The sequence below is a fragment of the Xenopus tropicalis genome, chromosome 2, assembly GCF_000004195.4.
Source record: "Xenopus tropicalis strain Nigerian chromosome 2, UCB_Xtro_10.0, whole genome shotgun sequence".
Classification (NCBI taxonomy): domain Eukaryota; kingdom Metazoa; phylum Chordata; class Amphibia; order Anura; family Pipidae; genus Xenopus; species Xenopus tropicalis.
The window spans coordinates 3,124,992-3,139,910 of record NC_030678.2 but is presented as its reverse complement, the minus strand read 5'-3'; the positions used below and the strand labels follow the sequence as shown (position 1 = coordinate 3,139,910).

Genomic DNA, 14,919 nt, shown 5'->3' with positions numbered 1-14,919 from the left:
TACAGATTATTGGGAGAAGGAAAGCAGAGAGAGGGAGAGGGGCCCGGGGGCCCTGCCCGCTTGGGGCTCCACAGTGTCAGACATCTCCCTATTCCCTGTGCTGTCAGTGCCGCCAGTGTCAGGGGGAGAAGGGGCTGGAACTGTGGGGCAGCAGGGAACAAGGGCAGGTACAAGGCCTGAGAGGGGCCCCTTACTGTATACAAAGCAGGACCCTCTAACCTGTTGTACCTGTTGTACTAAAAGGGCCCCACATTGATCCATTGGGTTCATAAACAAACAGAATCAGCAACAACAGAACAGTTTGTGCCCAAAGCCCTGGGTATCAGAGGGTGCTGGGAGTTGTAGTACAACAAGGCAAGCAGTTCCACTACCTGTCATTTGCCCATCACTAACACCCCACTGATCTGCACGGAATGTTAATGGAGAAATGAACCCACAGCGCAACCCGCAGCGACCGCAGCGCCGCCTTGATAAATAGCGCCTAATGCTCGGGGTAAATAGGAAGGTAAATAGGAAGGTAAAGGTGCGCTCCCCGCAGCCCAGAAGCGCCGGATGCCCGTCCCCAAGCGCTGCGATCGCCACAATCACTGACACAACGAGAAGCGGAGATTCTAGCGCTGCGGCCCCCCAGCAACAGGTGCAAACGGCTGGAATGAGCGCAGAATGTATTTACCTGGAGAGAGACCACCATGCTGCTACCTGCTCCCTGCAGCCTCCCCCTGGGCTGTCATTCTGCCTCTCATCCCGATACTACATCGTACAGAGACCAATGCAGCCCTCGGCCCTCCCCCGCTTGCCTCTCATTGGATAAATGCAACCCAGGGAGCGCTGAGAAGCAGGAAGGGCGACCAATCCGCTTACAACTTGGCAGGCATTTCATTGATACAGAGGTGGCTATTGTGGAACTAGCGCCAAGCTTCTTTGTGCGCCATCTAGTGTTGGATAATAAGAAGGCAGCCTATTACTGGAACCCCCTCGGCTTATTGTGGCCAATGGGACCGCACTGGCAGGGAGTGGGCTCTAATGTGATTGGTTGGGTACAGCTTGGGGAAAGTAAAACTCCTGCTGTATTGGCTCCAGCTTATGTGGGAATCCCAGCGCCCAATGACAATCCAACACCAGGGAACCTCTTTGCAAAGCCAGTCTAGTACAGCGGTTCTCAACCTGTGGGTCGGGACCACTTTGGGGGTCGAATAGGAATAATTTTATGGTTGGGGGTCACCGCAACATGAGGAACTGTATTAAAGGGTCGCGGCATTAGGGAGGTTGGGAACCACTGATATAGTACATAGCACAGAGGCTGTATATTTCACTGGATCAGTACTTGGGCATGGGTCTGCTTCTATAGCAAATGTCTGGGGACCCACACCCCCCGACATTTGCTTCCAATCAGCCACAAGAGGGTTGTAGACGGTGTGTCCGGATACTTTTGGTCATATAATGTATTTAAGTAGCATTTATCAGTGTTAGACTGGTCCATCAAGATACCAGGAAAACTCCAGGTGGGCCCAGGGGTCTGTGGCCCCTCCTGCTTCTTTTTTGGGTGCGGCCGAACCCCCAAACCCACCCAGCAGAATTTGGCCGAATCCCAAACCGAATCCGAGATTTGGTGCATCCCTAGATTTGGTGCATCCTCGTTTGGCTGGAAAATAGAATGAACAAGCAAAAAAAGTTCAGTTTGGACAACCTCAAAAGTGGACTAATTGCCCAGACTGGAGTTCTTTTCCGCACACCCAGAGGCCATCCTCCTCTTTCACCCACCACCCCCAGGATCGCACATAAGCTCATCCTTTCACCTTACACCCAGAGCCCAGGGAATGTGCGCCCAGACCCCACTGCTCCAGATGTAACAAATATTCAGGTGTGGCTGGGCGGCCAACCTAGGCCTTTGTAGCCTTGCCACAAATCTGGGCCTGCAAATGGCAAGGAAAGTACTTTATTACTTTTATTCAGTTAACGGGCAATGAAGCCTGGGGAACTGGTCCATGTAAGTTTGGGTTGGTTGGGTGGGTTAGTCATTTATATATATATATATAAGACTAGTACAGTCACTCACCAAATCATAGGCCAATTCCGGGTTCTTCCCATACAAGTCACACTATCTGGAATCACTGATGGAAAAAGGAAAAACAAATTAATTGCCAATACACAACATCTACCAAATCAACATGTATCGTTTCCTCTAGAAACTGAGGATCCAAAACGCGTTGATGTGGCGCATTTGGTGAATTGCTAATAATTTTGTTTTTCCCTTTACCGTCAGTGCTTCCAGACTTCCAGATCATGTGACTTTGTGAATTTATTTATATATATATATATATGAGTATTATTGCACACTGAGCTGCTATTGCTCGTGGGTTCCCGGCAGTGAGAGACTGATGCATTATTTATTTCTCTGCTGCAGAAATGTCTCTGTGTTTGTCTTCAGCAGCAGTCGCGCAGCAGTGGTGCAGTCACACATTTATCTGGAAGGGGGGGAAGATTGTGCCCCTGTGGGGGCAATAAACTGAATCATTCTGCAGGTGCTTTTGCTACACCAGGGGTGTCCAGCCTTGGGCCCTCTTGCTGTTGTTGCACTACACCTCCCAACATCCCCAGTGAGAATGGAATTTATAGCTGAGATGCATTGGCATCCGTGGGTCCACTAATAAAGAGAACCTTTGTTGGATCCAGGTGTTTGTGGAACCTCCAAACCATACCGCTGTCACACTCCAGTCTCTTATTTTGCAATTAGATTTGACCCACCCTGGCAGGAGTTCTGTAGCCCAACCAGCAGCTCTTGCCTAGTGATGGCCTGGGGATATGGGCTTTGGGCTTTGGGTCGGACAAGGCGTGGGAGTGGGACTGTGGGAGACAGTAAATGGCATAATGGCATTAAGAAAGATAGGGGAGAGGGGAGAACACTAAGATGAAGAGAGAACAGAGCACAGAAAAGAGAGGGAGTAAGAGACAGACAGAAAGGGAGAGGGAAGGGGGATGAAGAAACAAAGACAGGAGAGACAGACAGAAGGGGGAGATAAAGGGGGAAATGAAAGAGAAAAAATTTGGGGGAAATTGGACAGAAGGGAATAAAATAAGAAAGGAAGAGAAAGAGAAAATATTTGGGGGAAATTGGACAGAAGGGAATAAAATAAGAAAGGAAGAGAAAGAGAAAATATTTGGGGGAAATTGGACAGAAGGGAATAAAATAAGAAAGGAAGAGAAAGAGAAAATATTTGGGATATTTACTAGACTGGGCCCTATGGCAGCCTGGTGGGCCCCTGAGGGGTGGGGCCAAATGTGTCCCTGCTTGGTTGCATAGTATATCAGTGCCCTAGCAACCAGGCAGCGGTCAGAACTGAAGACTGGAAGGACAGAAATACAACTCCCAGCAGCAGAGTGTTGACCTGGGGGCTGATGTTTCAGGCATTTGCACTAAATATGAATAAGATCGGCGGGAGGGGGAGCGTGGGGGCTTTCCAGCTAACCTGAAAGTAACATCATTCATTGCTGGGGGTGCTATTCCTTTAAATAGAATGGAAGGAAGGGCCCGTTGTTGCTGCCATATTGCTTGCCATACACACTACAGCATTAGGGCATGGAAGGGGGTGCCATATTGCTTGCCATACACACTACAGCATTAGGGCATGGAAGGGGGTGCCATATTGCTTGCCATACACAGTACAGCATTAGGGCATGGAAGGGGGTGCCATATTGCTTGCCATACACACTACAGCATTAGGGCATGGAAGGGGGTGCCATATTGCTTGCCATACACACTACAGCATTAGGGCATGGAAGGGGGTGCCATATTGCCTGCCATACAGACTACAGCATTAGGGCATGGAAGGGGGTGCCATATTGCTTGCCATACACAGTACAGCATTAGGGCATGGAAGGGGGTGCCATATTGCTTGCCATACACAGTACAGCATTAGGGCATGGAAGGGGGTGCCATATTGCTTGCCATACACAGTACAGCATTAGGGCATGGAAGGGGGTGCCATATTGCTTGCCATACACAGTACAGCATTAGGGCATGGAAGGGGGCGACAGCCAGATTTTGGGGTGGGCGGACTCTGATGTCAGAATGTCATCCTTGGAGCCAATGGAATTAGACCTTGTGTAACGTCAGAGTAAAATGTCAAATCTAATCCCAATAATTACTAACGAGATACAATGTCCGAGGGAAACGAAGTGATTGGTTCCAGCTCTGTGACATTCTGTAAATCCTGGGCTTTTGTTCATGGGAGGGAAGGTTGGGGCCCCGGTCCTGAGGCTGCCGGGGTAGAATTACCACTAAGTGCTGTATCCACAGGGGAGATAACAAAAGGTGCATTCAGTGCTTTGTGTACGTGAATGAATCCCACACGTTTGCGCTTTAAGGTGGTTTGTGTGAAAGTGAACACAATGTGTCTTTGTACAGAAACAAATTGTACAGCAAAGTCCCAGCCCGTATGGCCAATAGCGTGACGCCCACAGGGCTCCGGCCCGGCACAAACAGCAGAACCGCACCGTATAGTCCAGGTGGGGGGGGGGGGATCAGATAGGATCTGTGCCACTGTGACAGAATGCTCTGTTATACAGATAGCTAGAATCTCAGCCATAAAGCAGGGCAGGACTGCTGCTTACAATGGGGGGGGGGATAGGATCTGTGCCACTGTGACAGAATGCTCTGTTATACAGATAGCTAGAATCTCAGCCATAAAGCAGGGCAGGACTGCTGCTTACAATGGGGGGGTCAGATAGGGTCTGTGCCACTGTGACAGAATGCTCTGTTATACAGATAGCTAGAATCTCAGCCATAAAGCAGGGCAGGACTGCTGCTTACAATGGGGGGGATCAGATAGGATCTGTGCCACTGTGACAGAATGCTCTGTTATACAGATAGCTAGAATCTCAGCCATAAAGCAGGGCAGGACTGCTGCTTACAATGGGGGGGTCAGATAGGGTCTGTGCCACTGTGACAGAATGCTCTGTTATACAGATAGCTAGAATCTCAGCCATAAAGCAGGGCAGGACTGCTGCTTACAATGGGGGGGATCAGATAGGATCTGTGCCACTGTGACAGAATGCTCTGTTATACAGATAGCTAGAATCTCAGCCATAAAGCAGGGCAGGACTGCTGCTTACAATGGGGGGATCAGATAGGATCTGTGCCACTGTGACAGAATGCTCTGTTATACAGATAGCTAGAATCTCAGCCATAAAGCAGGGCAGGACTGCTGCTTACAATGGGGGGATCAGATAGGATCTGTGCCACTGTGACAGAATGCTCTGTTATACAGATAGCTAGAATCTCAGCCATAAAGCAGGGCAGGACTGCTGCTTACAATGGGGGGGATCAGATAGGATCTGTGCCACTGTGACAGAATGCTCTGTTATACAGATAGCTAGAATCTCAGCCATAAAGCAGGGCAGGACTGCTGCTTACAATGGGGGGATCAGATAGGATCTGTGCCACTGTGACAGAATGCTCTGTTATACAGATAGCTAGAATCTCAGCCATAAAGCAGGGCAGGACTGCTGCTTACAATGGGGGGATCAGATAGGATCTGTGCCACTGTGACAGAATGCTCTGTTATACAGATAGCTAGAATCTCAGCCATAAAGCAGGGCAGGACTGCTGCTTACAATGGGGGGATCAGATAGGATCTGTGCCACTGTGACAGAATGCTCTGTTATACAGATAGCTAGAATCTCAGCCATAAAGCAGGGCAGGACTGCTGCTTACAATGGGGGGGATCAGATAGGGTTAGTGGCCCCCGTGTCGCTGAGCCTGTTGGGGCCCCATTGCACACACATAACACGGTTCTGTTTCTTGCTGATGAATAAGTAGAACTAAGCACCAAAATATAAATCAAACCAATTGAGCAGATTTATTGCTGATAATAAAAACTAAATAAAGAAGTGAGTGTGTAAGGGGATATGGGGAATGGGGAGGATATACACTATATACAGTATATACAGATTGTGGGGTGGCACCGGCAGCCAATCCCCTGTGTCATTGACACCATGTGACAGTCCCTCAGCCAGTTACCCAGCATTCTCAGCGGGGATGTCCCACTCTCATCCTCTTCCCCCAGTTTGCTGTAGGGGCATGAAGTTTATCCTGAAGGCCAAGACTGAAGGAGGAGGAGCCCAAGGAATATGGGTGTGGTCTGTGGCCCAGCCCATCTGAAGGAGGAGCTCCGTACTGCTGACATCATTTCTGCAATGAGATAATACGTCAGGGATTACTATAGACAATGACATCACAATTTAAGGGCTGTACCCCTTTATTATTTTTATTATTAGGGGCCAATGGGTGCCAGAGAATGTGACCAACGCGATCTCCTAAAGGAATCCTGCTTGTTAAGACACCCATTGGCTCCCGTTGGGGGGCGGGGACTGAAGACAACTTAATTTGATGCATTGATTATAATAGTTAAATTAATACTGGCACCGAAGTAATTCAATTGGCAAATTACAGCTTTGATATCACATTCTATTTCTATTGTGCAGAGAGCTAAAGCAGCGACACCTGATGGCCATTCTGCAGTACTACATCCCTACCAATGGGCAGCGTTTAGGACCAGACTAAGTACAATATGTACTTGTACTGTGCTTGGTATATATTAACCCTTCAAATGCCAGTATAATGGGCAGAGTTTGGTAATACAAACCTGGCATTGGCATATAAACCCAAGCAGAAAAGCTTTGGCTTCTTTCACTTGCTTCACAGGTGCAGGGAGTTGTTTAACCCCCGCTAACCTTGATGCTGGTTCCCCATTGCTCACTGCAGTCTGTGTATAGATTATGGCAAAGGCAAGACTTGTATGGGGAACCATTACCACCTGCACCACCTGTCACCCATTCCCATTGGCACCCATTCCCACTGCTGCCCATTCCCATTGGCACCCATTCCCACTGGCACTCATTCCCACTGGCACCCATTCCCACTGCTGCCCATTCCCACTGCTGCCCATTCCCATTGGCACCCATTCCCACTGGCACTCATTCCCACTGGCACCCATTCCCACTGCTGCCCATTCCCACTGCTGCCCATTCCCACTGCTGCCCATTCCCACTGGCACCCATTCCCATTGGCACCCATCCCCACTGGCACATTATATCTCTGCACCTTGAGAGCTGAACTGGATTCTGGTGGATCTGCTTCTCTTAGTGGTCAGTGGGTACCAGGTCTCATCTGGGTCCTGGATCCACTCGCTTGCTTGGCAGTAATACTCGGCCTGGTCTGTAAGGTGCAGCCGGGTAAATCTCAGCTGGTACAGGGTGGGCGATACTTTCTCCATGCCAATCTCCCCCGCCTGGTGGCGCCAGTGGAAGCTTCGCCCAGCGGAGACAATAAAGTCCCTTGAGAGAGAGAGGACAGGGTGGGGGGTCTCTTTGCTCCTGCGGAACCAGGTGACAGAGAAGTGGGTATGATGCTGGGTCCTAGAGGAGACTTCACAGCCCAGGGTCAGGGGGTTCTGTTCCTCAGCAGTCACCGACTCAGGGGACACAATCAGAACCCTCAGTAGGTCCGGAATCACTGCAGGGAATGGGAAGCAATAGGCGTTAGTGGGGTGGGAAAGTGTGCAGCAGCTATAGGGTTAAATAGAGCGTAAGGCTACATAGCTGAAGGGTTATAAGAGGTAATAGGAGTATAAAGAGACTATAATATAAAGATCTGTGGGAGGGGTTAAAGAGAGGGTCATATGGCTCAGTGGGAGGAGTTAGAGAGGGAGGGAGGGTTATATGGATCTGTGGGAGGGGTTAGAGGGAAGGCTTATAGAAAGTAGTGATATGGGTTAAAGGGAGGGTTATATGAAGCAGTGGGAGGGGTTAGAGGGAGGGATATATGAAGCAGTGGGAGGGGTTAGAGGGAGGGTTATAAGAAGCAGTGGGAGGGGTTAGAGGGAGGGTTATATGAAGCAGTGGGAGGGGTTAGAGGGAGGGTTATAAGAAGCAGTGGGAGGGGTTAGAGGGAGGGATATATGAAGCAGTGGGAGGGGTTAGAGGGAGGGTTATAAGAAGCAGTGGGAGGGGTTAGAGGGAGGGTTATATGAAGCAGTGGGAGGGGTTAGAGGGAGGGTTATAAGAAGTAGTGGGAGGGGTTAGAGGGAGGGTTATAAGAAGCAGTGGGAGCAGGAGTAAGGGGATGGGTTATAAGAAGCAGTGGGAGGGGTTAGAGGGAGGGTTATAAGAAGCAGTGGGAGGGGTTAGAGGGAGGGTTATATGAAGCAGTGGGAGGGGTTAGAGGGAGGGTTATAAGAAGCAGTGGGAGGGGTTAGAGGGAGGGTTATATGAAGCAGTGGGAGGGGTTAGAGGGAGGGTTATAAGAAGCAGTGGGAGGGGTTAGAGGGAGGGATATATGAAGCAGTGGGAGGGGTTAGAGGGAGGGTTATAAGAAGCAGTGGGAGGGGTTAGAGGGAGGGTTATATGAAGCAGTGGGAGGGGTTAGAGGGAGGGTTATAAGAAGTAGTGGGAGGGGTTAGAGGGAGGGTTATAAGAAGCAGTGGGAGCAGGAGTAAGGGGATGGGTTATAAGAAGCAGTGGGAGGGGTTAGAGGGAGGGTTATAAGAAGCAGTGGGAGGGGTTAGAGGGAGGGATATATGAAGCAGTGGGAGGGGTTAGAGGGAGGGATATATGAAGCAGTGGGAGGGGTTAGAGGGAGGGTTATAAGAAGCAGTGGGAGGGGGTTAGAGGGACAGTTATAAGAAGCAGTAGGAGGGGTTAGAGGGGAGGGTTATATGAAGCAGTGGGAGGGGTTAGAGGGAGGGTTATAAGAAGCAGTAGGAGGGGTTAGAGGGGAGGGTTATATGAAGCAGTGGGAGGGGTTAGAGGGAGGGTTATAAGAAGCAGTGGGAGGGGTTAGAGGGAGGGATATATGAAGCAGTGGGAGGGGTTAGAGGGGAGGGTTATATGAAGCAGTGGGAGGGGTTAGAGGGACAGTTATAAGAAGCAGTAGGAGGGGTTAGAGGGGAGGGTTATATGAAGCAGTGGGAGGGGTTAGAGGGAGGGTTATAAGAAGCAGTGGGAGGGGTTAGAGGGAGGGATATATGAAGCAGTGGGAGGGGTTAGAGGGAGGGTTATAAGAAGCAGTGGGAGGGGTTAGAGGGAGGGTTATATGAAGCAGTGGGAGGGGTTAGAGGGAGGGATATATGAAGCAGTGGGAGGGGTTAGAGGGAGGGATATATGAAGCAGTGGGAGGGGTTAGAGGGAGGGATATATGAAGCAGTGGGAGGGGTTAGAGGGAGGGTTATAAGAAGCAGTGGGAGGGGTTAGAGGGAGGGTTATATGAAGCAGTGGGAGGGGTTAGAGGGAGGGATATATGAAGCAGTGGGAGGGGTTAGAGGGAGAGAAGCTGTTGGTCAGTAAGTTGGTACCTGTGAGTCTGACGCTGGCGCTGTAGGTGCCATAGTAATTGTGCTGGGTGTTGGGGGTGTGGCACTCATACTCCCCCGCATCCCCTGCCCGTAGGTGGCTGATATGGAGCCTGCCGGTACCGGCACTCACACCCTGCAGGTAGATCTCCCTACGCACGGACAGCCGCTCCCGGTACACCGCGTAGGAGAAGTGCGGGTCGGTGGAGCTGATGATCTGCAGTTTCTGGGAGGGGGAGTGTGAGGGGAACACGGACCATTCGAACCCCCCGGCCGGGGAGCCGCTCACATTGCACCATAGGGAGACTGCGGAGCCCTCAGTGCGGAGTAGGGGCCCCGGGGGGACACGGACCTGGTGCTGACACTCCCCTGCGGAGAAATAGTCACTCTCATTACTTGGCTTCCTGCTCATCCCCAACTGATTCAGGGGTACAGTACCCTAACCTTTAGCCTCTCTTGTACCGATATTAACCTCTTCCCTGCCAACTACTCCTCAGTTAGACTATAAAAGTGCAGTGCTTTCCTCCAACCCTCCCTGTACCGATATTAACCTCTTCCCTGCCAGTTACTTCTCAGTTAGACTATAGAAGTGCAGTGCTTTCCTCCAACCCTCCCTGTACCAATATTAACCTCTTCCCTGCCAGTTACTCCCCAGTTAGACTATAAAAGTGCAATGCTTTCCTCCAACCCTCCCTGTACCAATATTAACCTCTTTCCTGCCAGTTACTCCTCAGTTAGACTATAAAAGTGCAATGCTTTCCTCCAACCCTCCCTGTACCCATATTAACCTCTTCCCTGCCAGTTACTCCTCAGTTAGACTATAGAAGTACAGTGCTTTCCTCCAACCCTCCCTGTACCAATATTAACCTCTTCCCTGCCAGTTACTCCCCAGTTAGACTATAAAAGTGCAATGCTTTCCTCCAACCCTCCCTGTACCAATATTAACCTCTTCCCTGCCAGTTACTCCCCAGTTAGACTATAAAAGTGCAATGCTTTCCTCCAACCCTCCCTGTACCAATATTAACCTCTTCCCTGCCAGTTACTCCTCAGTTAGACTATAAAAGTGCAGTGCTTTCCTCCAACCCTCCCTGTACCAATATTAACCTCTTCCCTGCCAGTTACTCCTCAGTTAGACTATAAAAGTGCAGTGCTTTCCTCCAACCCTCCCTGTACCAATATTAACCTCTTCCCTGCCAGTTACTCCCCAGTTAGACTATAAAAGTGCAATGCTTTCCTCCAACCCTCCCTGTACCGATATTAACCTCTTCCCTGCCAGTTACTCCTCAGTTAGACTATAAAAGTGCAATGCTTTCCTCCAACCCTCCCTGTACCAATATTAACCTCTTCCCTGCCAGTTACTCCTCAGTTAGACTATAGAAGTGCAGTGCTTTCCTCCAACCCTCCCTGTACCAATATTAACCTCTTCCCTGCCAGTTACTCCTCAGTTAGACTATAGAAGTGCAGTGCTTTCCTCCAACCCTCCCTGTACCAATATTAACCTTTTCCCTGCCAGTTACTCCTCAGTTAGACTAAAAAAGTGCAGTGCTTTCCTCCAACCCTCCCTGTACCAATATTAACCTCTTCCCTGCCAGTTACTCCCCAGTTAGACTATAGAAGTGCAGTGCTTTCCTCCAACCCTCCCTGTACCAATATTAACCTTTTCCCTGCCAGTTACTCCTCAGTTAGACTATAAAAGTGCAATGCTTTCCTCCAACCCTCCCTGTACCAATATTAACCTCTTCCCTGCCAGTTACTCCCCAGTTAGACTATAAAAGTGCAATGCTTTCCTCCAACCCTCCCTGTACCAATATTAACCTTTTCCCTGCCAGTTACTTCCCAGTTAGATTAAAGAAGTGCAATGCTTTCCTCCAACCCTTCCTGTACAAATATTAACCCCTTTCCTGCCATAAACTTTCTATTTAGAGCCTAGAAGTGCAATGTTGTCATCCTCCCACTGAAGTGCCATGTTAGCCGATATTAACCTCTTCTCTGCCAGAAAGTACAATATATTGCTACTCATATTCCTGTACCAGTATTTACCCTTTTCCTTCTAAGTTAGACATTTCTGTTCCAGTAGCGACATTAACCCCTTACCTGTGCAGAGGAATGTAGCTGTAAGAAGCCAGAGCTGGGCAGTGAGGGCAAGTGGGTTAGTCATGTTGGTGCCTGCTCTTCCCTGGGAATTAACTGTTACTGTGCCTTCATCTGTGCCTTATATGCACTGCCCAGCGATACTGCCCCTTATCACAAACTGACTGATGGGATTAGAGCAGGGCTGCACCTTCCATATCAGGGGGCAGGTGGGATATCTGCTCAGGTGTAACTAGGGGGATTGGGTGGGGGAATATTTCTGTTTAGGGGTAACTAGGGGAGGGTATGTGGGGTATCTGTCAACAGGGGCAACCAGGGGGAGTGGGTAGGGAGAACATTTCTGCTCGGGGGTAGCTGTGTGGAATGGGTATGAGGGGTATACCTGCCCAGGGGTAACTATGGGGAATGCAGGTAGGGTGTATTTGCCCAGGGTACAGGTCACTAGGTGGGTGGGCATTTGGCATCTCCACATTACACAGAATTCTGAGAGATAACTCATTCTGTAAGTGCAAGCTCCTCTGCCAGGTCCCTAGAGTCAAAGAAATAAATACAGAGTGATACTGCGCATGCGTATTTACTAATGTTAGCGTTCATGGCTACTAGTCATTCCATGCTGCCAGGGGGATCCTGTGGCAAAGGCATGGGGGCAATTTCCCACGAGGTGGGAATTTCATTAATCTCGACAGGCAAGTGGGGCAATTACATTCAATATTAGGCATTTTAATGTGCCATTTTTACCTTACAACTATGAATATGAATTGAGCTACAGTTATTTTGTTATAAGTTATGGGAGAGTCTGACTAAATTTTAAACATCAAAGTGGAGGCTTGAAGCCAAAAAGTATAATAAAACTGTTGGAAATGAGCATTTGCGAGAACCCACAGTTCGGGCCTGGCAATAGTGGGGGCAATTACATTTAATATTAGCCATTTTATTACGCATTTTTACCTCACAACTGGTGATATCATTTGAGCTACAGGTATATGGTTATGAGTTATGGGGGGGTCTGACCAGGGGTGGGCCAAGCTGCCCGGGCACCCTAGGCAAGCCGGTCGGCAACCTCGCTGATTCGCGATGCGCTAGCGGCTAGATCATTGCCCCCACCGCATAATGACAAGCGGCGGGGGCAATGACTAAAGTGAGTGGGCTAGGGGTGGGCAGGAGAGGCTGCCTGCTGCCCCCCAATTGTTGCGCCCTAGGCAGCTGCCTCTTCTGCCTACCCCTAGTTCCTGCCCTGGGTCAGACTGAATTTTGAATATCAAAGTGGGGGGGGGGGGGCTTGAAGCCGAACAGTATCAAGTCACACCATGAAGCAGAGAGGTTGCAGCCATCTTGGCTCTGTGAATATGGAATACCTTAGTATCTCCTCCATAATCACCCCTAATCCCTCAATCACAGGATCTCAGATATTACAGAAGGCAGACAAAGACTCATTATGACCCTCTGATTCGCTAATCTACTTGTCCTTTATGATTTATCTTTGGGCTATAGGACAATTCCTGTGCTCATGATTGGCTAATCTACTTGCCCTTTTGGATTTATCTCTGAGCTATAGAACAATTCCTGTGCTCATGATTGGCTAATCTGTTTCCTATTGTATCTGCATTTTGGGGTGAAACTGTAGGTAAATCCATTGTGTTGGGGACAATGAGACTAATTAGCAGCCATCATGTGACATGATTTCTGTGCCCCAGTGTCTAGGCTGATGTTTCAAACATACATGTTATTATATATGGAGCCATTGTGACTATACGGACTGGCCTGACGTACATAAGCCTTGGGGTTTGTTTCCTCATCACAGCTGGTCTGTCCTAAGTGTCTGTTGAGTCCTGTGTCATTATGGGGTAAGGCAGGGTGTTACCCAGAATCCCTGGCTGTGAGGGAAGCGCTGGGTGCTGTGTGATTATGGGGTAAGGTGGGATATTACCCAGAATTCCTGGCTGTGAGGGAAGAGCTGGGTGCTGTGTGATTATGGGGTAAGGTGGGGTATTACCCAGAATCCCTGGCTGTGAGGGAAGAGCTGGGGGCTGTGTGATTATGGGGTAAGGTGGGATATTACCCAGAATTCCTGGCTGTGAGGGAAGAGCTGGGGGCTGTGTGATTATGGGGTAAGGTGGGGTATTACCCAGAATCCCTGGCTGTGAGGGAAGCGCTGGGTGCTGTGTGATTATGGGGTAAGGTGGGATATTACCCAGAATCCCTGGCTGTGAGGGAAGCGCTGGGTGCTGTGTGATTATGGGGTAAGGTGGGATATTACCCAGAATCCCTGGCTGTGAGGGAAGCGCTGGGTGCTGTGTGATTATGGGGTAAGGTGGGATATTACCCAGAATCCCTGGCTGTGAGGGAAGCGCTGGGTGCTGTGTGATTATGGGGTAAGGTGGGATATTACCCAGAATCCCTGGCTGTGAGGGAAGCGCTGGGTGCTGTGTGATTATGGGGTAAGGTGGGATATTACCCAGAATCCCTGGCTGTGAGGGAAGTGCTGGGTGCTGTGTGATTATGTGGTAAGGTGGGATATTACCCAGAATCCCTGGCTGTGAGGGAAGCGCTGGGTGCTGTGTGATTATGGGGTAAGGTGGGATATTACCCAGAATCCCTGGCTGTGAGGGAAGAGCTGGGTGCTGTGTGATTATGGGGTAAGGTGGGATATTACCCAGAATCCCTGGCTGTGAGGGAAGCATTGGGATTGGGCTATGAGAGGCTTATAGCCAGCGCCAGAACTAGGTGTAGGCAGAAGAGGTATGTGCCTAAGGTGCCATGTTAATGTGGGGGTGCTAGGCACATACCTGCCCTTTGAGCAAAAGTCTGTCTGGGAAAATTTCTCTTTAGACAGGCTGACACACAAGCACAAAGACATGGCTGCCTATTCAAGGTGGACCCTTTGCACTTGCCCTTAACTTGTGCCCACGGTGCCCATTGTGTCAGTAAAGCTTCAGCTTCTGGTACCCCCACCCTCCTCTCCCACATCCCCACCCTCCTCTCCCACATCCCCTCCCCCTTCCCTCTGTAGGTTTAGAGATTCGTGTGTGTTTACATCGTGTTGCAATGCAGAGATTATTGGGAATATCTTGTTTTTTATATAGAATAAGGTATATATTTCCAATTAAAAAGTCACTGGGGAAAGTGTGTTGGTGGATGAGAGAGTGGGGCGCAGGGAGGAGATACAAGTCGGGGTCCTGCCTTGGGCACATCTCGCCCTACTCACAGCACCCTATAGTGCAGTAGGGGTACAAGTCAGTGAATGGGGATGAGTTTGTTTTATATCATTGCATATCATGTGATTAGGAGGTAAGGTGAGGTATTACCCAGAATCCCCGGCTGAGAGGGAAGCTCTGGATGCCATGGAATTATGGGTAAGGCAGGATAGGGGAAGCTCTGGATGCCATGGAATTATGGGTAAGGCAGGATAGGGGAAGCTCTGGATGCCATGGAATTATGGGTAAGGCAGGATAGGGGAAGCTCTGGATGCCATGGAATTATG

At 49.6% G+C, this 14,919-nt stretch overlaps 2 protein-coding genes across 3 annotated transcripts in view; both read right to left on the bottom strand.

Moving 5' to 3' along the window:
* The window catches only part of sidt1 (SID1 transmembrane family member 1), a 39,802-nt gene extending 39,026 nt beyond the window's left edge, over positions 1-776 (bottom strand). For both annotated transcript variants that reach the window (XM_002941845.5, XM_004912284.4), the window contains exon 1: positions 674-776. The gene's annotated coding sequence lies outside the window, so the exon portion shown is untranslated. The remainder of the gene's footprint in view (positions 1-673) is intronic.
* Positions 777-5,835: 5,059 nt separating this feature from the next.
* Positions 5,836-11,652, bottom strand: vepp1 (ventral pancreatic precursor 1). Its single transcript, XM_002941849.4, has 4 exons — positions 11,442-11,652; positions 9,351-9,716; positions 7,103-7,513; positions 5,836-6,190 (listed from the first exon to the last, which is right to left on the bottom strand). Exons 1-4 carry the CDS (start codon positions 11,503-11,505, stop codon positions 6,087-6,089), a joined length of 945 nt encoding a protein of 314 aa, XP_002941895.2. The 5' UTR covers positions 11,506-11,652; the 3' UTR covers positions 5,836-6,086.
* Between the last annotated feature and the right edge of the window lie 3,267 nt (positions 11,653-14,919).

What these genes read in the sequence shown, in the direction of transcription:
- vepp1 (XM_002941849.4), bottom strand. Translation starts at nt 11,505, where the DNA reads ATGACTAACCCACTTGCCCTCACTGCCCAGCTCTGGCTTCTTACAGCT. An exon ending in AGCTACATTCCTCTGCACAG is followed by an intron (nt 9,717 to 11,441) that starts GTAAGGGGTTAA and finishes ATTTCTCCGCAG; the next exon opens with GGGAGTGTCAGCACCAGGTC. An exon ending in CGCCAGCGTCAGACTCACAG is followed by an intron (nt 7,514 to 9,350) that starts GTACCAACTTAC and finishes CATTCCCTGCAG; the next exon opens with TGATTCCGGACCTACTGAGG.